Genomic DNA, 22,090 nt, shown 5'->3' with positions numbered 1-22,090 from the left:
TTGGAATATACATAGAACTTAACTATGTTCACACCGATAAGTTTTTTTCTTTTTCAAATTTTGTTCCGCTAAATCTTTCCACGATCTGGACGGTAGTGAAGTGAGCATTCTCACAGATGTGTGACGTCGCAGATAAAGCTCTTGAGAGATTCAAACTAAATCTTTTTTCCCTGAACTCCGCGCAGTCTCCTTGCGCAATAATCGTTAACCCTTTCACTCCACGGAATGCTCAACATGTAAAATCTCCTCACAATTTCACCATCTGTCAACCAAACATGCGAAGAGAATTGAAAAAATGATCCATTCTCTGAATGCAGCACCAAATTCTCAAGACTAACAGACAAATAATTGTATTTATAGAAGGTACGAGAGTTACCTTTCAGATACTCGTATTGAAAGGATAAATCATTATTGTTCCTCTCAGTATAACACCGCATCTTAATACAACGAACATAAATAATGAGGCCTCCTTCAAGTTAAGTCTAAAGTAAACAACCCTTGACGTAGATGTCAATTCCTTACATTTTAAGACCAAAGAAAAAACAACAATCCGGGTATGAAGGTTTTGTGCCATAATTGTTTAGATCAACATGCCACGACAGCGCTAATTGAAAGGATGACCTTGAAGAAAAAAAGCACCGTCATGTAAAATGAATAGATACGTTTGTGTTGTCAGAGAATTAAAGATTCAAATTTTTTTATTTACTGTTAAAATCCTGTGGCAGCGTGGAGTATTAGCAAGACATAACTCTGTCTGCCTAAACAGGTAAACTTTCCTGTTATCTAAGAAGGTTATCCAGCTATCCAGCTTTCTTATGTGAATTAGAAATTGTCACATATGTCTTTAGCCAAGTCTTGTTGTTCACTTCAGGCCCGTCTCTATAACAACCTAAACAGTAAAAACAGAAAAGTGTCAGTAAATATTTTTTCCTTTGACCTTCTTTTCTTTGATATTTTGTAAATTATCTACAATTTATCACTGGTTTAATGAAGAGGTTAATTGCAACCCCAAAAAGTATTTAAGCTCTGCCTCAATGCAGATAGAGTTTACCACATCTACCCGGCAGATTGAGTGGGAAATGCCAGAAAAAAAGACAAGTACTGACTTTTGCGAATATTTTTCGAATATTTCGCTTTGCAAATGTGTACAATGTATACAGCGAATACGTGAGATAATACTCCATAATGACGATAAACAGGCGCAAAAAAGAGTACTAAAGTATTTAAGACGACCACGCGTCTCCCAAAATTGCCCCCAACGACGGAGGAACGTTTAGCACGATACGCGCATAACCATCTAGCACAACTTCGCAGACGTGTAAATATGTAGCGGCACATGCACTCTCCCACCCGGTTCTGGGAAGTTAGATTAAATTGGATGTGGTCTCTAAGTAAACGTACTGTTCATAACGCCGATTTTCTGTCCTTGGATCCTTGTGACTTGAATATTGGTTACTGAAATAAGACGAAGTGAAATTTCATCGGTGTGACATGGACCTATTATCATAAGTTTATTGTCATAAGTCCAAAAATCAACTTACCCTTCATATAAAGGGTTCTCAGTCAGGTGGCCTTTTTCTGACTTAAGTCTAAAAAAATAAGGTTCAGATAATGTTTACATTATCTCTCACACAGTCCTCAACTTCCTTAAAGTATTTTACACATACATTATCAAACAAATGAACTTATATAAATTGAAGCAACGTATCGCTTACTTTGAAGAGCAGAGAAATTGTCTTTCAGTACCAATTGGCTATAAGAAAAGGACATTAAATTGCTCAAGCTACGCCTGAAATCGCAAACACGCAAAAAAACTTGCTCTTGGTAACAAAGAAGACATTAAACATAATCTATTGCAAAGCGAGAATTTGACATTAATGGAAATTACCGGTTGTCATCGCTTTGCTTATCTTCGAAGAACAGTTCCTCCATTTCACCACTGAAGGGAAAAAACAAGTTTAGGAGCTCAGAAATGTTAGTCCCCTAACAGTTAAAGAGACGTATAGTAGCAAGTGGGTCGAGAGGTACCGGGCCGACCCCTAGTAGGGAGTTGATGTATTGTGCTACTTGGCGAAACTTAACTTTAGCTGTCATCGCGCATTTCTCCACCAAAGGGTATTATGGGTGCTAGAAAACGTTCAAGAAATCTAGCGAAGTACTGGCAAAGACCTGCCGATGGACCGGTAGCTTGCAGAGGGGAGATAACAATACCTTCTGACACTTAACGCTTCAGACACTGGAAATGTCGGAATAACCTTTAGGGAAACCTTACAAAGCACAGGGGATAGCTTGATGGGCTGATGGGCTTGTATTTTGCAAAAGAGGCGAGCAAGACTCACAGTCACTTCATGCTTCAAAAACTGGAATTTTCGAAGAATTTGCGAGGGAAACACGGTGAAATACAGGTGATGGCCCTCCGATGGACTGTTATCTCGCAAAGGGGAAAGAGCAATTCTCTCCGCCGTTTCATGCTTTAGAAAATGGAATACTCATTGTACAGATGGACCTTTACGCACACAAAGTGATTGAGCCTGGGTTTTAACATGACCCTTGACGTATAAGTTCGACAGCGGAAGAGAAAATTACAGCCGTGGCACTATCGCATACCTGTCTCCGTACATATTGATGGGTGACAGTGGAGTGCTGGATATGCTTGTTTCTTTAACACTGTTGTATCTTACTATTTCATGGGAATGGTTGCGCCTCTTACGAAAACGATGGCTGTGAAAGAAGAGGAATGACATGGGTTAATATATAAAGCCATTGATCCAGTGGGAGTAAGATCAACATATAGTGACAATCATATCAACAGCAACAGGAATAATGCTATCCATATCAGTTGTCTTTACTCAGGGATAGAAGCAGAGGAGTTGATTACAAAAATACAACTCTCCAGGGTGTCAGGGGCGTGCATGCAGATTTTTGTATCATTCTTCACTTTTTCTGGACAAAAAAGGGGTCACTTGTACTTAAAAACACCCTCCATCCCTCCTACTGCTCTTAGCGAAACTCTTGGCACAATTGTCTCTCATCCTTTCTTCCACTTCAGAAATGAAATGAAATAGAGAAATCCTTTTGGGGAACCACGTCTTCTCGGGTTCACTCAGTAGAGTCCGAGCCAGATACACGTAACAAGAAGCTCCTAGTACCCTCCTTGGTATCTAATCAAATGACGGAGAATGAACTCATTCACGCACCTTCTTTTGCAAAGGTGACAAACCAGAAGAAAACTGACAAAGACCACTACAACAAAAGAGCTGCTCGCGATAATTACGTATTTCAGCGATACGCCCGTGACTTTACGAGACAGCATTTCTTCGTTCCTGTACGATTTAACATCATGAATACTTCCAGTTGACTTCCATTCAGCCTCAGTGCTTGATGGAACTTGTGAAGTAGATATTCGCCTTTCTTTCAGTGTTGCTCGAGTATTTTCAGTGGTCGTACTATGAGCTGTTTCAGTAGATTCTATTGTTGATGGTGCAGTGTGTGATGAGGAACTATTGCTTTCTGTAGCCGCTGAAGTTGACTGTTGAGTTGTTTTCACTCTCGGAGAAGTTGGTTCTGAAGTATTGTACATTGGTGAAGACGTTTCCGTTAAAGCTGTGGATGTCATTTCTAGATTGAATGAAAAAATTGAAAGTGCTACAGGCGATGATTTTATTGATATTAGGGGATGAAGTGTAAGGAACCCACCAGGACTTAGAGCAACGCCGGAGACTCGAGCGGTGGAAGATGAGGAAAATGCAAAGGAGGAAAAAGTTCTGAATTTGTGGGTCGCTTCAGATTTACACTTCTCTTGAGAACCATCTTTACTTAGAAAGGAAAATAAGAAACGGTTGCGGGTACAGAGGGCTTTTTTTCGAGATTTCCTTAAAATGAATATAAAACCGTCAGTAATCAGCATTGATGTAAATGCTTGCCTGCTCTCTGGTGATTTGCAACATTCAGCAAACATTTTACTTCAACATCTTTCTCTATCCTTCGGGTAAAGCTCATCTGTGAGGATCATCTCTGGGTCAAGTATAATTTACCTCATTTTATTGTCTTTCATAGTGACAAAGAACCTTCTAAAGCGGAGAAATCTTTAAACTAAATAGAATGACATCAACAGCTAATTAGCTAAAAGTATCCAACCTGCTAATTTCGGTACTGTCGTATAAGATGCATTGAAACCTTTGGCTGTTACAACGTGATCTGAATGAAACGTAACTATCATTTTATTGGTCGATGACTGTATGATTGGCAGAGATGAAATCGTTGCACAATATTTTCCAAGCGTTGTTAAGTCACCTTTCAGTGACTCTTGTCGTATATCTACATAATCGCAGCCGCAGCGGTTGTTTCCGCACGAGGAAGGATTGGATTCGAGTTCGAAGACTCCAAACTGTAGTCTTATCACGTGATCTCTGGGGGCAGTAATGTTCCACTGACAGTCTTGAAAGTTGTGGTAATTGCTTGGGAAATATGGTGAGGAAAATTCTCCGCTTGCCTGATTTAAGTTCCATTTGCATTCTATAGAGAGTTGTCAGTGTAAGAAATTGCATTTATCTTTAAGTGATTTCAGACAGAGAAGCATCGAATAAACAGCACCCTGAGTAACCCTTACATCTCTATGCGTTCTGTGCACAGGTGTTTAGTTAGGAAGTTGCCTTTACTGTTTAACAAAATACTGAAAAACAGAAGCATCGAATAGGTCGCTGTAATACCATCTATCCCTGCTTTCCCTCAACAAAAACTCCAGGAAAAAACACAAGGCAAGTTGATAATACTTAAATAATGACGTGGAAACGATAATACCAAGGTATCCTCCTACTTTTAAGATTAAGACTTCAAGATATATCTTTAAACTGTAATGCCTGAGCGCGTTTCACCCAGACAGTGAGGGTGTGCCCGTTGGGAGCGTGTGCTTTCGCGCCCCAAACTGGGAAGGCGGCTCAAATCGTATTAGCTCCTCGTAACATCTTTTGTTGCGAATTAGCGTTTAAAGGCACTAATTCTGCGTTCTATTACAAAGATATTATAACCTCATTTATTTCTTACCTCTGTAGTAACAATAGTGAACCGTGGGTTCCTTACGATCAGCTCCATAGGGAAAAGGATAAACCCTGTTGTCCATGTTGTCTGTATTTTCGGTATCAAAGACCACATATTCAAGCGAATACACAGCACCCTGGACTTCTTGACAAGTTGTGGACCCAAACGCCATGAGATAAAAAGGCTTAATGACCGGCAGTGCTATTCTTTTGATAGCAGACCCTGTTGTCTTACAACAAAAATATATCAAAGTGTCCTGGTTGTAAACTCCTGCGGGAAGTTTTCCTTCTTTGTTATTTCGATTGGATCCGTTTTTTTCGTTGTTGTCATCCCAACGAACGAAGCCTTCGTAAAATTCCTGAGGACAGAAGGCGCCCTCCTTGTAAATGCAGTATTTTCCGTTGGGCCACTTAGGCTTTCCTTTATCGGTCGCTGTGGAGTTTTTCACGCAGAAGTGTTGCGTTATGTCTGGCTTTCCTACCTTAGCTTTTAAGTGAATGCTCGTTGAATGTGCGTTTCTATTGCCATCGTTTTCTAATTCCTCAGTTCGGTGTCCTGTATGCCACGTAAATCCGCTGCTATTGGGACATCCCGAGTTTGCCATCGGTAGAGCATACGAACCCGCCGGCCACGAAGAAGAAGCTGAATTATTAATAATATACATTAAAAGGGAAATTTTAATTGCTCTTCCTATGTATTCGTTGCAGTAAATTCAGTTTTAGTGAATTTTTTTCGCTCTGAGGTTGGTTACAACCAATCGCATTTTCTCGCTCTGTGGACTATGCACATGTATTAATTACTTGCAGTTCTCATTGTCTCGTTGTTGTATGTTTTTTTTTCCCGATTGGCTGTTTTGCTAACCGTAAGCGGTCTAAAAGAACACCAGAGGAGTCACTGTACCTACATATTTCTGAGGGACCGGCCGTTATTTATCTTCTGGAAGGGGCAGAGGGGGGTAGGGGGAAGGGGGGCGATAAAAATTTACCCGATCCTCCATACGTCTCTGGGGTGTTCTTGTGATCGCCCTTCATGGCGACGATTGATTCCCCCTCCTTTCCCCTGAAAACCATGTACCTTTCTCTTCCCCCACCCCCAAAAAAAAGAAGAAGAAGAAAAGGAAAAACTTCACCCCTCCCAGCCCCCACACGCCAGATGTTAACTTGTCTTTAAGGGAAAGAACCAAGTTACTTCAATGCATCTCCAGCCAGGATAGGCAGGAAAGATCGATATTTAAATCTATGGGGTGAAAGGGTTAAAGAATTTCTTCCGTGCGATGACTGATTGGAGAAAATACAAGGCCAGATATCAAATATGATAGTATGGTAAGAAAAGCCGCCAAGATCTGTCTGTCTGTCTGTCTTCGATTGAAAAATTGCGATCAGTGTGCCCCTCTTCTCAATTCCGAAGTAGAATAAAGTAAATTTTTGCAGCAAAGACATTGTAACCAAAATGGTATCATGGTTTATCTGAAATCAATCCATCCGCTTGAAATCGAATTAAGAAAAGTATGTTCTTACTACTTTGGACCCGTAGGACCCGTATGACTAAATTTAGATCAATGTACCGGATATAGCTCTTATTTATAACATAAACACATAAGGTTATTATTTCAACGCCTTCTCCACCACTGACATGTCAGAAACTAATAAGTTTTAAAACGGCTTAAGTGTCAATTGTTCATTTAGAAGTGGTAAGAACTTAATCGTTCCAAAAGAAGCCCTGCTTTACATGCAACTTCAATACTTCGTGCTGAAAGGGCGTCATCATCAACCTACACAATAACCGAACGTGTCTAAATCCTTTCTTTTTTTCATGATTCTACGGTAAATTGCCCAAATACGTGAGTGGTAAGCGGAAACTCTTGACTTACGGTTGACCCATATTCTGGCGCCTCCGTCAACCTCGTGTCAGTTTGGCGTTTGCCATGGCTTTTAGCCAGTTTTGTTTCAAAACCACACATCTGTTTTTTTTCTTCAAATTCTACTAATGCACAGAAACATTACGAGTCAACTGTCTCATAAATTTCACTGTCGCCGTGTGCGTTAAAATCCAACAAAAAAATCTCACATTGACTGAAAGATGCAGCGTTTTTCTCCTTTCCTTTTTTTTTTTGGACGCGGAGAGATACATGCTGTGAAAGCCTGTAAAGATTCAATGATGTCTTGCTGGTTAAAAGTATTTGAACTGTCAGAGGTCCTTTTGGTTACCTCTACGGAATTCGTAATTTCTACGAAAAGCTAGCAAGAAAAGTCTTAGTTGTTGGTTTTGATACTTTTTATCAGCCTTGTTTATCCTTCCTTTCTTAATCACCGGACCGATTAGATCGGCAATCGGGGCAATTTAAACCTAAACAGAGAAACATCACTCGCCGCTTCAGGCTGTGACACAAAAGTTAAGTTCCAATCTTTGGGTTTCAAACGTATTTTTTTATCGCTAATAAAGCTTTTTCAAATTTCTTTCTTCTCAAACTGTTTAAAGTTAATGGCACAGTTCACAAAGGCAGATCTACTCTTCTAATGTCGAGGTAAGTTGTACATGAGCTTGAGACATCGTCATCGAACTTCAGCTAAACGTGTTTCAGTTGATACCAACAGTACGATAAATCTTACTTACCAGTGACGTGAACGAAACACCAAGCTGCATCGAAAGACATCGCGAATAAGATCAAGCTATAAAACAACTCCATCTAAGCAGATTATTCACCGTTCATTCGAGAAAATAAAAACAAGCTCGTCTGACACGGTTACTGTTATAGATGTTTATCTTTGTGCTGTCTGATTGTAACCGGGCTGAGTCTAACGATCGTGTGATTGGTCGATAAAGGTCCTTGTTCACTTATCAGCCTTCTACTGATAAGTGTTATGATTTCAGGAAATCCATAGAGACAGAGGGTCTCCTGGCAAGAGCTACTTTTTACTCAGTTTTACTGCCTTAATTCCAACGATATTCTGCTTGCTTCAAATCAATAAGTGACGCACATAGTTTTCCTGTGAGATAAAAGGATAATAAGAGCTATTCAATTAGCTAACCTGTCCTTCTAAAAGGGATTTCACTCAGGGATATGACAAGTTTTACTCGATAAACGACTAAATGTCAGATTTTTAACAAACATGGAGACTAATCGTGGAGATTATTTAACGTTTAGCATTTTTCCCATGACAAGTTTCTTTAGCAGCTTTTACTAATCAGTAGTGAGGTTGCCTGATATGGAAATCAGTCACCTGTTTTATTCTATAAAAGCATCCTAATGAAATACATCATTTCATGGTATAACATACCGTGATGATTGCGTATCATGCAGAATGCTGAACAAAGGCAAGTGATATTTTATAGCATAAGTAGAAGAAGAAGAATGAGCTGGCAAGTTTCAAGGCGACTGCTCCCTGACTGATCATGAAAAGCCTTGCACACGAGAAGTGCAAAAATTCACTTCAGGTAAGCTTACGGCTTCCAGGTCCAATGTCTGGAAGGTTACCAATGTATTTACAATGTAAACGCCCTTAAGAGAGGGAAATACATCAAAAGACAGTTGTAATTATCTCCTTTCATTGTATCTTTTCGGGTACAGTAATTTTCTATAAACTAATCTTAAAATTATTCTCACACGACATTCATGCTGATTATTTGGTATAGTAGCGGTTTTGATTAGTGCGATTTTGTTGCCAGATCATGAACACAATGATGGGTCAATGATGACTTGAGTGAGGTCCACCGGCGCTGACTCTGCAACTGTTGATTGATTTAAAATCCTCAACTTCAGCGGCTCAATAAAAGGAACTTACACTAATCTAAAACAATAGAAGATAAAATACGTATAAATTTAGAGGTAAGAAGGTCCCAATTGTAGAGGACGAGTGAAGCAATCTATTTAAGTTGATCTTGTAGGGGTGAGTGGTGCCAGAAGGAAATGTTTCCGGGTGACACGTGCACTTCGACAACCCTAGCGAAGGACGTCGTTAGAGCTAAAAGGAGACTTGTTTGTCAGGCGAATCTCAAAGGTCTGTTTCTTGACAACTAATCGATCAGCTTTGTCGTAATCGTATCAGCAGTAAAGATCAAGCAGCAAAGTCATTATCAGTTATGATCGGTCGGTTTCGTTTCAGTTTCCTTTTGTAAAGTTAGGTAGTTCTGTTTAGCCTCTTGCTACTGCTGGGTTCAAACCAGCGACTTTATTACTATTATTAGAAAAGGTAAGGCTTATCCATCGTTCTTAGCAGTTTTTCATCGTTTTTATCACAACAGCTAGTATACGTCGCTGTGGCATTTTATGGTTCAAACTGATTAATCAAGTCAAAAGAGAGATACTCTTTAAAAAATGCACCTCACCTGTCGTACACGTGATTGTTGTTACCGGACACAAAGCAAATATTCTTTTCTTCGGTGACGCTAACAGTTAGAAGCGTAAGAAGAAGATAAGTGAAGAAGGGAGGGAGGGGTGGAGGGAGAAGGGGGGAGGGAGGGAGGGGTGGATAGCATGACATCAATATTTCGTTGCTATGAAGTCCATCCAAATAGACCAGAGCTGAAATCTATGAATAGCTCGAGGTACTCGTGATTTGCATGACTACAGTGGCTAAACAAATTCTGAAAAAGTGTATAAAGCTGGAAAAAGGAGCCTACATTGCGATGCTCCCTATCTTCCCGATGAGAATGCAATCTCTTCACCTCAAAGTAGAACCAAAAATTAATTAGCCCTAACAGCAAAAGACACCAAGACCTCACCTTGCATACAAAATGTTGTCAGTGGACTTTTCTATCAGGCTCGCATATCTAAAGTCGAACAATATCAATGGAAAAATTAAGTTCCTGGAAATGAATAATGCTAAAGACAATAAACACAATTCATATCAAACTGGTTTTGCTATTAAGGAAACGTCGTATTTTTTATTATCTTTCTTTCTCCTCTGAATCAGTCTTCAACTTTCTGTTTTGTAGTGAGCAGTCAGCAGATCTCAATTCGCAGTAGCTGTATATTTATATCAAAAAAAATTTCAAACATTTCAATACCTTTCATTGTCAGTTATAGAAAGTCACAATATGACTAACATACGCCTACCTGTTTTCTTGATCAGTCTCATCAACAGCTAAACCATCCATCGTATCAGATAAGACTGCGTCGCTCTTGTTCTTGCTAAATTTGACATTAAGCTTTTCGTTATAAACATCTGTGTCTTCTTTTTGACTATGAAGGAAAACATCTGTATTTCATTTTTACAATAGGAAATAACCCACTATCTTGGTTAGGTGGCCTTTAAAAGTTTGGAACAATTTAATACAGAAGAGCCGTTAAAGTTAACAATCACAAAAAGTACTTCACTATATTCTTAGTTCTTTCAAAGCGGGTCCTTTTAAATTGTCGTTCACTGAAAAAATGAATCGATGGTCTACCTTCATGATCAGGGCAAACACATCAAGGAGAGGAGGATTGACCAAAAATGCAAATGAAGAAGTTAAAGCAATTAAGGATCTACAAAAGGATCGCAGTGGAAACTGTCATAATAAGATACTTATGATTTACCAAGATACTCAATTTACCATTATAACGTTGTGCTATGAATTTACTGCTATATCCCCTTCTTGAACTGCAGTCCTTTAAGCTCACGTTTCTGAGGACCAGCAACGATGGTTTGAGACGTAATAAGCTCATTATATCAAGGGTAAATTACGTTCTGCATTAAACTGACATTTGTCCACGACCAGTAACATAATCAAAGTTGGAGATAAGAGAGAACTACGTAAATTAACCAACACGTATTTGATCGAAAATACCTGATAAATTTCCTCTTATTCCTCATGAAAATAACTGCTAATCCCAAAAGACAGAGCGCTAAAACAGCAGCAATAACTGCTACAACAATAAGAGCTGTTCTATCAGCATCGCCGCTTGTTCCTATCTGCTGTTCTGGAGGGTTCGCTCCCGATGAAGTGTTCTTAGTGTCCTCTGTTGGTTTTCCGGTTCGTTCCTCTGGGATGAGCGATTTTACAGCAGATGTCCTTTGATTCGCGGAAGGTTCCATAGAACCAAGAGCTCTTTTTGTGGTGGAAATTCCTGCTTTAGATGGAGCTATGTGGGGAGTGAAAGGTTTTTTCGTGGCTGAAGCTCTTTTTGTGGTGGGAGCTTCTGTAGTAGTTGGAGCTCTTCGAGCACTGGAAGGTTCTGTCGCAGTTGGAGGTGCTTTCGTGGAAAAACGTCCTCCTGTAATGGGGGACACTGGGGAAAATTTCTTCGTGGAACGTTTTATTTTAGATGGTGGTTTACTTGATATATTGGGGCTTAGAGTAGCTTTTGGGAAAGAAACAAGATCCACCGCTTCACTATTCAAAAGTTTGGATTTAGAATACTGGACCGTCCAAACGTACGAAGCCTTGGATATTTCTAGATTAGTTCACAAATTGACACGTTGGTAGTTAAACCAACTTTTATTGGTAATTGGTAGAGAGAGCCTCTTAATATGACTAACAAGAACTTAAGCTAAAATAATGATGAACGATAGAGAGTATTGCATCAGTTTAAAAAAAAGCAGACCAACTTACCTGTAGGATCAAAGCATGGACACAACCTGCGGATGTAAGTGTTGTTGGCTGTGTGACAGTCAATGGTCCCAGGGATACCCTTAAATCCGACGCATACTCCAACCCATTTCGTGACGTGAGACTCCGCAAAGTAACAAGGGTGCTCTTCACTTTCATATTGTTCGCTGCCGTTGATAGTTTTGCACGAAATTCCCAGAGATTCGAATATGGGTAAAGCAGATGAACCTGGAAAGCTTTGCCCCGTTTTAGCACATTGAAAACCAAATGTTGCACAAACTGAATCGCAGTTCTGTCCAGGACAAGTTGCCAAAAAGTATTTGATTCCTAAAAAATCACAATAAAAGCTAAAATAAAGGCCTAACGAAGTTGAAAGTAGGGAAGCAATTCTTGGGTCTATTTACACAAGTGATGATTTCAATTTTCCATATGCGGTTCCCACGTTAGTAGATCGTCCCATAGACGGAGATTTTACCCTGATATAGCAAAGATTTTGCCTGGGCCACTCGGTACAATCCGTATAGACCATGTACTAGAAGACAGTACAATTAACCTGGAACATTAAAGGGCTAGCTCAACCTCGAAAGAATAATATTTTGTTTTTTTGATCTTCGCTTCCCAAATTGTTCTGCAGCATGTGTTATTTAGTGAATACATTCTATCCTACCTAAAGACGTTGCAACCAGCAAAGGAAGTGTTCTTTTTCTTTTTCTTTTTCTTTTTTTTTATTTTTCTAAGTCACCATGTCCAAATAAGAAAAAACTTGATAATTTTTAGAGAACAATTATGTCGCGTGTTTTGAATTTAGCCAAAGTGAACTGATTGAATAAGAGAATCTGTCGACATATATGTATGACTCATTATCGGTGGTAATGTTTTTGACCGTCATGTGCCCTTCTCGCTATATTTGGCAAAATTTTTCAACGATACTAAAGGATGCGCCCTGGCCGGTTTATTTTTCAATAACGCTTTTCTTCTGTAAACAGCCATGGAATTTTAAAGATTTAATTTACTTCCAAGTCTTTTCAAATCAACTTTCTTTTAAAATAACTCAGTAAGACCTTATTACAATACATCGGTAACTTTCAGCATGCAAATGCAACCCTAATTTTACTAGTTTGTCAAACTCAGAGATAAAAAATTTTGCGTCGGAATACCTGTCGCAGTTGCCCATGCGCCATCTATCAGAAGAAACGACATGAACAAGCCAAGAAATTGTTCATGTGGCAGCAGCATTCTCCCAGAAAGAAACCGTACTTTATCAGTCCACTCAGAAATACTTTCGATAAATGTCACCCTCTGTAGCTTCTAAGCAACCCAATCGCGGCCAAATGAAATGTTGATAACGCTTTTTGAGTCAAGTATCATGTCAGATCAATCTCAGGGTGGTCTTTCACGTGCTTCAAATTGATGAAAACAAACCTAACTCTGTTTATGTAATAAGTTTTTTGAGTTAGTTCTTCGTATTGAGCAAATATCTTCTTCCCGCGAAGACAGGTTAAAACGCACATTTCGAAAGGAAAAAATTGTGGTTAATGAAAGCTTGTAAGTCCATCATTTGCGAGGGCCAGCTAAGTGTACGAACTGAGACCAGGTAATCAGCTGAAAATACATTGACATGTTTTCCCTGACAGGTGTCAACACTATTTACTCAGCACTCACAAAAGCACACAAGACTTGTGAAAGAAAGTTGTCAACAAAATTTGATTTCCCCTTCACCCTTAGATGCATTTCCGCCTTGACAAGTCTGCTTGGTCAAGAAATTGATGATTCAGGTTCTTAGACAAGTGGGCTTCTAAAAGAAAAACACATCATAATCTTTTAACCTGCGAGACAGGCGTCGAGGGCTGTGAGGAGAACGAAAGGGACAAGACTTAAGCTGGTGTCTCGCTACGCCCGTGGTCTTCGCGCTCGTCTCGCGCTACAACCTTCAATTTTCACTGCCAAGGAAAACTACTCAAAATCAACAGTCTTGTGTATTTTTTCCTAAGCCTTCGATACTCTTATCAGATCCCTCACGCGCTATAAAGTTGTTTACTTCGAAATAACTTTGTGTTTGAGCACTCACGAATTTAAAAAATGCCTAGCGGACTGGCATCAAAGTTTCTTAAAGCCAGTCCGTTAAGCATTTAATTTTCTTTGCTAAATCACGCAAACTTAGTTGCGTGATACGGTATTTGTAAATAAAATTAATAACCTTACATCTGCTTGAAAATTTTATCATTTCTAGCGACAACTTTTTGCAATGGAACTCAACCAGCGCTCGGTTTAGTTAAGGTCGTGATAACCTATCCACCGCCCTAGATTAACTACATTTTGTAGTACCAATCGCATCAGCCCGGCTAAGGTCAGAAATAATCAGTTTTCATCAGCCTCCCAAGAGACTGTTGGAGAATGCGCGCACGACGGCGCAGTGTAGAGGCAGAATTGAGCGGCATATACTATGACTACAGCTAAAACGCATTAAGAAAAAAATAGACTGATCAATGGAAGACCCTTGTTACTGCCTTAAATGAGCGAGCAAACGTGACTCTACATGAGAAATGTCCTCTTCCTTAGCCCATCCCAATGATGAACGACAAACAACTAAATCCCCGTAATGTAGACTTCTCTAGACGTATCACTGAAGAGGATCATCTCTAGACTTCTGCTCCTCGCCTTTCCGCCACCCACTCCTATGCGGTTTTCGTCTTTCCGTTTCCATTTTTAACCGGTGACACTAATACTTCCAATTGACCTTCGTTCTCAGTGCCTTTCCTGATAGCGATTGTTTAACGAGACTCTTCTCTTGTCAAGCCGTGGGAAAGTTGAAGCCTTTTGAACCCGACAGAGGAAACTTTTATTGTCATAAGTATTTCCCTCTTTTTTGAAGTACATAGGTGGCAAGTTCACAAACATACCCATTTTCAATCTTACAGGAAATAGCCCCTTCAAATTATGAATGATATAACTTTCAGTAGACGGTATTCTTTGCTCTCAAAAACCGTCATACCATTAATTCAAGTGGCTTTTATGGCGCGCAAGTTGGTTGAAACGTATTGAGTAGCTCTGTCGCTAACGTTTTCCATTCACAGCAACCCAACAGTCCAGAGTCTTCTCAGAGCTTTCAACGGAATGGCGCGAGAGGAATTTGTCTTTGAGGGGGCAAACGAACGATAAATGTTCCTGAAGCTTATTTGTATCGGTCACCTCATGTCATGATAATACATTTTATATCATCTTCATTCTATTATGCTCGTCATTATCGTGGAAAAGCAATGGACTAATTTTAAACATAGTTCAATCAAACTTCTGATTTGGGGTCATCGGAAAGTGTCGTCTTTCAAAACTTTATTGTATCGCTAAATCTTTAATATTACACACGCTAATAGGGACCTCCATCTAATCCCCATTGATTTGGCGTATTTCGGATAATGAGAGGATTGTCCCAACCCACACATTAAGATCCTACGAGATAAGTAAGCTTATGCTTCCATACTGGGTCCCGCAGATATGCGGCTACATTATAACCTTTTGCGTTAGCCAAATTCCAATATTTCATGGAGTATAAATAATTTCTTTCATTATCTCTAGTCGAGACAAAATAAAAGTCAGATATTTTCTCTTAAGTAACATCGACCTAAAAGCACTTTTGTAACGCATTCAATTGAGCTTTAGCTTTTAAGTTTGTTGATTAAGTTACAAAGGCATTTTTATTGTTTTTCTGTGGGAAGAGGTCGGACTTCCTTGAGAAAAAAAAATAGAGAAAAAACTTCTAATATTTATCTCCTCGTTCTTGAATGGTGTGACTAGCGAACCAGCGCCAGACTCCACATCACTTACTACCTTCACTTCACTAACACAGACATAAACAAAAGTTTGTTCAAGGAAATGTAGATGGCAATCTGACCGAGCGCACGTCTCTTTCCTCAGTCTGTCTTGTTTAGAAAAAACGGTGAACACTCTCGAACCTTCTATCTCCCCTTGTACACTCCGCGCAAACCAGAAAAAAAAGAACTTAAATTTTCCATAATTAACGAAATACTAATTGAATTTTTTTCAATCCAATAATATGGATTAGAACTAGCCATATCTAAAGTGTTAACGTTAAATGAACCCTTTCTTCTTTCATAATCGCTTTGACCCTAAGAATGTCTCTCTGTCAATTTTTTTTTTGTTTTTTGTTTTATTTTACTGGTTATTTTCAACAATGAATAAAAAGTATGTCATAATCCGCAACACTATATTTTAATGTTGCTGGTGAACACTACCGAAGGAATTCTTGAAATTTCTTGTGCGTACATCAATTTCTTTCATATCATATTGTTTTTGACAAAAAATACAAAGTATAAGAATCCGCATCACTATCTTTTACTGTTACTGGTAAATATTAAGGAATTCGTGAAATTTCTTGTGCGCGCGTGAAATAAAAACCACTTCCGAAAGACGTCATAAGCTCACAACTATTTTAAAAGCTTTTGTGTGACATGCAATAAAATATAAATGATCTCAGCTCAAACGCCCCAGAAACTTTTTTACAGAGAGCGGTGTAGCCATTTTAATTCAACAGGGGGATCGATTTCTTTGTAGTGCTGTGGCTTAGAAATGGAACTGGCCAAGCTTGCTTTCTTTGTAATATCCCTTTATTCAGCTCACCTCACAGTAGCAGGTAAGCCTCAGATTTCAGACGCATTTCGAACTTTATCCATGCATCTCCAGTGGTGTTTAGAATAATCGTACTAAGAAAGATACACTTTCTCTTTGTTCTTGGGAAAATCTTTTCACGCCCTGTTTCCGCTCCGTTACCTATCTTTTGTTTTCCAGTAAATGCAATGACAATTTACACTTGCACGGGACGGTTCGATGATAAAAAAAACTGTCATAATGGGGATTTTTCGCAGTTTCATCAAACTCGTTAAAATGCGATCGTTACGACGGAATTACTGTAACAATCGATACCATAAGTGGACATGCATCGTTAATTGACTCGATTATAACAATGTTCCGAAAGGAAACCTGATGACGCAATTAAGGGGGGAAACGTGATGACACAATTAAGGGAGGGGTCCCTCTTCCTCTACAACTTCGATATTTCTTAGAAGTAGGCGCGTTGTTCGCCCTACTCGGAAAGATTTTCCCAATATTTTCAACTTTGCGTCAATGCAGTAAAAATAGCGCGCGTAGAAATATCCTCAAGCTTTTTATTTCTTTTGTTTCACTGGAATTTTTTGCAAGGTTGCCTCGAAACCGTAGCCTCGCGATAAAATCTGAAAAATCATTTTCCCTTTGTGCATTTGACATTTATCCTTTTAAATAGGTTCTAAAATAGTGTTTTATTATTTCAGCACCACTATGTCAAGATAAACTTGACAAGTGCTCTGATCATGCAAGTTACTGCGGTAGTTACGACCACGTCAGGAAGCAGTGTCCACGGACCTGTAATCAATGCGGTATGTTATTTCTTTCACGCTCAGTTATCAAGATCATGCATGCATGATTTTAGTAAGGCTTTTAGGGTTTTGTTTCCAGTATACTCATCAAGCTAATCTATTTTCATTACAGCCTTAATTTATCCTTCGTTGTCCGTAACTCCAACGCAAAGCCTACCCACCGGAGCTACACCGCACACTTTCGCTACACTGCAAAGTTCGATGGCTGCGCTTGGTAGCCTGGCTACTGAACAAATCGCCACTTCGCTATTACAAGTTCCATCTCGAACGCAAACATCGAAAGCATTTTCATGCAGTCTTACACAAACACGAGCTAGTCACCTTGTGTCACAGACACAAAATTTAAATGACTTCACCACGGCTCAAAGCCCGGGGGAAGTTTTACCAGGCTCCACCAGTCTTCCAACAGAAACCACTGATTATACGTCAGAGCCAAATATTTGTGAAGAAGACGGAGATAAACAACAAAATACTGCCATCAGAACAGCTGGATCATCAGCAAACATCTTGATGATTCTGACAGTCTCACGGATGTATGCATTCTTGTGACAGAGATAATATTGAAAAGATGAGAGCGCACTTCAACTAAGTGTCGTGAAACTAATATCAGAGAAAACACAACAGTCAATCAGAAGAAAGGGTATTGTCATCAAGAGCCCGCGAGAACACACGGTAAAAAACAAGTGAGCCGCCTAAGACACGCAGAACCGCAAGTAACCAAGGCACGTTTGGGTTTAGTTTGGCCTCTGAGGCGCAAGTGTCCTTGACTAGTGAAATCCCGGATTACATTCAGCACTAATCAGTTGAAGATTGTCCTCGCTTGCACATGGAATCTTTTTCTCAAAGGATTGCTTTTCAGAATATCCAAAATTAGAGTTATTAATAGAGTAACCTTTTGATATAAATAGTAAACTGAAAGCGGAAAATGCGTGACACGCCGTTTAGACCAAGCTCAAGCAAAGCAGTTGGTAGATATAAATCTTTTAAACATCTGAAATCAGATTATGTAAAACTTTTCCGTTAAAAGTATGATATTTGAACTTCCCTTACAGCTTTTATTGATGTTACATATAAACGTTTTTTCAATTCCATTCCGTTAACAATTTTACTATTTATATTTGTATTTTTGTTATTTATAAATTTTCCTCACAACTGTCACTCGTAAAGTTACTCTGAAGATTAGTTAAATAGCGGATTTGCTAATATATAAGCAAACCACTGTTCAGTAGATGACTTTATCAATTCTCATCATTTGTTTCCTTCAAAACAAATCAAACCTATAAGGAAATGTTACGTTTCAAATACTTCCGAGAGCTAAAAAGTTAAGGAGGAGTAAGCCAAGATAAGGCGAGGCAGAAGTATATATTGATCAAGAAAAGAAGGTAATTTAGTGTTAACAACTGGGTTGAAAACGTAAATTAGCCACCGTAAAGAGTAAAAAAGCTGACGTTTCGAGCGTTAGCCCTTCGTCAGAGCGATTAGACGAAGGGCTAACGCTCGAAACGTCAGCTTTTTTACTCTTTACGGTGGCTAATTTACGTTTTCAACCCAGTTGTTAACACTAAATTACCTTCTATACTCTCCCACCGACGCAGCACCACAGTTTCTTTAGAAACTTACCCCTTCATTCATTGATCAAGAAAACATTGACTTGGCAACCACACTAGATCCAGGCTCTTATCATGCGCCTTGATACCTTTATTTACCCCTTCGAAATATAATACTCTCCATCACTACCTCGGCTTCTGTCTGAAAATAGCTTACATGGGAAATTTCAGCTCAAGGTAGAATATTAGGCTATAAAGTCAACTGACTTATATCAGAAGTACCGAATTCATGGATTTTACGCAATTTACCTTCTTCCTGCTATTCTTTATTTATCCTCTGAACCAACGAGCAAAGGCAGGTACGTATCTATAATTATTTACCCCAAAATTGCCCATAGTCATTTCCGCAGACCATCCTACACATTTTTCCTCTGTCGTGCTGTCCTCTTTTTAAAATCTTTCCCTACTCAAGATGAAGATCTGACTGTTGAACTCGTCTGAAGATAATTTATCAATATCGCAGCTACTTATCGTACGACTTTCTCGAGCTTTTGGTCAAGATTTCAAGTCGGGCAAGAGTTATCTCCTTCTCGTGACCTTATTTGCTGTTTATGAAAAGGCGGATCACATTCCCGAGCAATTTCAGGCTTGCTAGGCTTACATGGAATGTATCTGAAAATCACAAATTGTACCAATCTGTGTTTTGTTTCAAGGGGAGTAAGTTTCTAAAGAAACTTTGTTGCAAGCTGCGTCGGTGAGAGAGTATAACAGTGTAATTTAGTATCACGAACTGAGTTGATAACGTAAAGTGGCCACCGCAAAGAGTTTCAAAGCTGACTTTTCGAGCGTTAGACCTTGGTTAGAAGGAACGAGCAGCCCCAAAACTCTCAGTTCGTGCCACAAGTTTTGTCCCGTCTTAGGAGCATTTTTCTGTAGATTTTCGCGTAGTGGCATGAACTGAGAGTTTTATGGCTTCTCATAACATATGAAATAGTTTCATTTAAGAAGTAAAAGTGTGGAATTCTTTTGAAGTCAGTCGCTAGAAATATCAATCACTTGGAGCCAAAAAGACTGAGAGCTTTGTGTTATCTCGAGATAAATTTATGCCTCAAACGCATTTATCTTTTGTGTTGTTTATTATAAAACAAACTCCTGTTTACTCTAAAATCAGATCAGAAAGGCTACCGAAGAAAGACACATAGCCTTAAGCTTATTGCTGACAAAACCACATCAATGACATACTTGTCAATACAATGATAACAATTAAACGTACAGAGAATACAAGACAAAGGAAGGAAAACCCTCTTAAGAGTGTCTATATTTTACTGTGGACGAAATGCGCTCTTAGCTCCATTGGTTGAAGTTTCCGTTGTTATATCACACTAATGACACTCAAGCGGACTCTTGCAAATGTCGTTGCATAATTCGATAACCTTTTTTTTTTTTTTTACGATAAGCATAAAGAGCATGACCGAAACATACGATTACGAAAAAGAATGATTTCGTTACGACAATTTACTTTTGATACATCAGAAACATCTCCTTTCAAACAGAACCCCGACCTTCTTTTTTCGCAATCCTCTGGTAATCCTACAACCTCTTCTCTTTTTTCTAACCCCATGTACGAACTCCAATTAACGAGATTACAACTCTTAAATCAGAGGAGACCCGCATAGAAAGAGCCTTGTGGCTGAAATGGGCTCCTTTCCAAGACCCCATAGAGTCTTTACTAGTTGGACAATGAGTACAGAATCACTTAAAAATTGCAAAAATTCCTTAATTTCCTCTTTGCAGGCGGTAGGACATCAGCTCTGTGTCAGGATGAGATTTCGACTTGTCCCGAATGGGCAGAATATTGTAGTGTATATTTACATGTAAGGCAAAAGTGTCCGCTGACCTGTAAGCAGTGTGGTAAGTTGACATAAGTTGGCATTTCCCTGAAAAAAGTAGATTAATACAAACTTAACCGGACATTTCACTCTCGCCCAAGTGTATCATATTTTTTACTGACATCTCAGCTTATTTATCTAGTTTAGTGATTCTATTCCATAAGTCTTGTACCTATCATCAGTTTTTTTCAATCTAGTGATTTTACGAGTCACGGCTGATAGACACGGAAGGCAATTGTATGTTACCAAGCTTCTGTACAGCGCCAGAAGTTCATTCCGACGATGCGAAGGACTTTCATTTCCGGAGAAAATGTTAAAACAAATTAGGCCCTCTAGGCACTGGGTCAAATGTGGGATGTTTCATATTAATACTTCCTTTAATAAACTTTCACTGAACAAGTTTAAGACGGTAGACCATAATCGTGTGTCATCGTGGAAGGAATTGAATGAAAACTGAGGTTATAAGTGAGAGAAATACACTCAAATTTTCCGTTCATTGAAGCTAGTCAAAACGTACACCCTGTTAAAATCATCTTTGATTATAACAGATTCTTTTTAATTCCTGAAAATGACAGCCGTTACCTGTTATACAAATACCTCGGCCCAACAAAGAAACTTTGAAATATTGAACTTAAAAGTTCTGAATTTAACTCGTTGCCTTTTTTCCTTGTCAGATCATTTCGTCTCTGTTTTTTATCTGTTTTTCTTTTAACGAATTTCTTACTATTTCTCCTGTTATAGATAACAATTCGCCTTTCACGCTTGTAACACCTTTGACGTCATCACATCACCTCGTCTCAACGCGATGTACTTTATTCACCACCAGAACAAGTACCGTTGAAATTATCAATAGAGGGACGTCGTTAAAAAACACCATAATAACACCAGCGGCATCAACAACACCAGCGGTATCAACATCACCAGCGGCATCAACAACATACTTCACTCAAGTGAATGCACTTTTGACCTTAGGGATCATTTGGAGTCATATTCTCTGTCACTGATGATGTCACAAGTTGCTAAAAACAAGTATCACAAAATAATTGTTCACCTGTTGCGCCAGGAAACATCACCCACAAAATTTCGATTATGGCTACTATGGGCCCAATTCTCAAAATTTCTTGTAACTTTTGCGGGCTCGAATCCATATTTCAAAGCCTAAATCTGAGGAATAATATTGCAGTTCAGTTTAAAACCAATGCATTTTCCTGTTATTATCATCGTTTGGATTTCAAAACCATCATCATCTCCATCCTGAATGGAGACACGACAAACAAAAAGCAGCTTTAAGGGACTGAGAACTACCGCGACTTTCAGGAATTGCGTCCCACATCTTTCATGATAATTTTTTTTGGTCGAGTGATGTCTGCACGCAAACTTAGTGAGAAAATTCATGGCTTATTCCTGGGCAATCTCTCTTAATCTTGTGTAGCTGATCTCCTTTGAATAAGGTTGCATGTTCTCCGCTTACAGCTTGAATACCACTTCGGAGGACGAATGGACTCAGCATGAGTAGCCTGTGGTGAAGCCGGATGTATTATTCATCCCGGCTGTGGGGGATGACTGCGACGCAGGCCACGCACGGAGAGCCCATGTTAAGAATTGACTTGTTATTTCAAGATCCTCTTGAAACTTCGATAGCAGGATATTAAAAGAT

The 22,090-nt window shown here is 39.1% G+C and overlaps 3 protein-coding genes across 9 annotated transcripts; 1 reads left to right on the top strand and 2 right to left on the bottom strand.

The window, feature by feature from the left end:
* Positions 1–680: 680 nt before the first annotated feature.
* LOC113672303 (uncharacterized) lies at positions 681–7,987 on the bottom strand. 4 transcript variants are annotated; one of them, XR_016180201.1, is made up of 10 exons: positions 7,651–7,987; positions 5,044–5,679; positions 4,138–4,515; positions 3,198–3,618; positions 2,608–2,721; positions 1,889–1,939; positions 1,716–1,753; positions 1,542–1,589; positions 1,402–1,455; positions 681–889 (listed from the first exon to the last, which is right to left on the bottom strand). XR_016180201.1 is itself a non-coding variant. In XM_027188576.2 (9 exons), exons 1-9 carry the CDS (start codon positions 7,721–7,723, stop codon positions 880–882), a joined length of 1,785 nt encoding a protein of 594 aa, XP_027044377.2. In that variant the 5' UTR covers positions 7,724–7,987; the 3' UTR covers positions 681–879. The 4 variants fall into 4 exon arrangements, 3 of the variants coding, with proteins under 3 accessions (XP_027044377.2, XP_027044378.2, XP_089040076.1); XM_027188576.2 differs by lacking the exon at positions 1,716–1,753; XM_027188577.2 differs by lacking the exons at positions 1,542–1,589; positions 1,716–1,753.
* Positions 7,988–8,247: 260 nt separating this feature from the next.
* Positions 8,248–13,147, bottom strand: LOC113672294 (uncharacterized). 4 transcript variants are annotated; one of them, XM_089183952.1, is made up of 7 exons: positions 12,726–13,147; positions 11,572–11,895; positions 10,807–11,248; positions 10,094–10,219; positions 9,760–9,807; positions 9,364–9,423; positions 8,248–8,825 (listed from the first exon to the last, which is right to left on the bottom strand). In XM_089183952.1, exons 1-7 carry the CDS (start codon positions 12,802–12,804, stop codon positions 8,816–8,818), a joined length of 1,089 nt encoding a protein of 362 aa, XP_089040078.1. In that variant the 5' UTR covers positions 12,805–13,147; the 3' UTR covers positions 8,248–8,815. The 4 variants fall into 4 exon arrangements, with proteins under 4 accessions (XP_089040078.1, XP_027044369.2, XP_089040079.1 ...); XM_027188568.2 differs by having other exon boundaries at positions 10,807–11,233; positions 12,726–12,930; XM_089183953.1 differs by having other exon boundaries at positions 8,567–8,766; positions 10,807–11,101; positions 12,726–12,934.
* A 2,904-nt stretch (positions 13,148–16,051) lies between these two features.
* LOC113672291 (uncharacterized) lies at positions 16,052–21,592 on the top strand. The gene is made up of 6 exons (XM_089185782.1): positions 16,052–16,216; positions 16,893–16,997; positions 17,110–17,530; positions 18,803–18,903; positions 20,339–20,455; positions 21,175–21,592. Exons 1-6 carry the CDS (start codon positions 16,153–16,155, stop codon positions 21,435–21,437), a joined length of 1,071 nt encoding a protein of 356 aa, XP_089041908.1. The 5' UTR covers positions 16,052–16,152; the 3' UTR covers positions 21,438–21,592.
* The last annotated feature ends 498 nt before the right edge of the window (positions 21,593–22,090 follow it).

This window comes from Pocillopora damicornis, chromosome 10, assembly GCF_964200805.1.
Source record: "Pocillopora damicornis chromosome 10, jaPocDami1.2, whole genome shotgun sequence".
Lineage (NCBI taxonomy): Eukaryota > Metazoa > Cnidaria > Anthozoa > Scleractinia > Pocilloporidae > Pocillopora > Pocillopora damicornis.
Note: the sequence above shows the minus strand (reverse complement) of the source record. Positions and strands in the feature narration are given on the sequence as shown.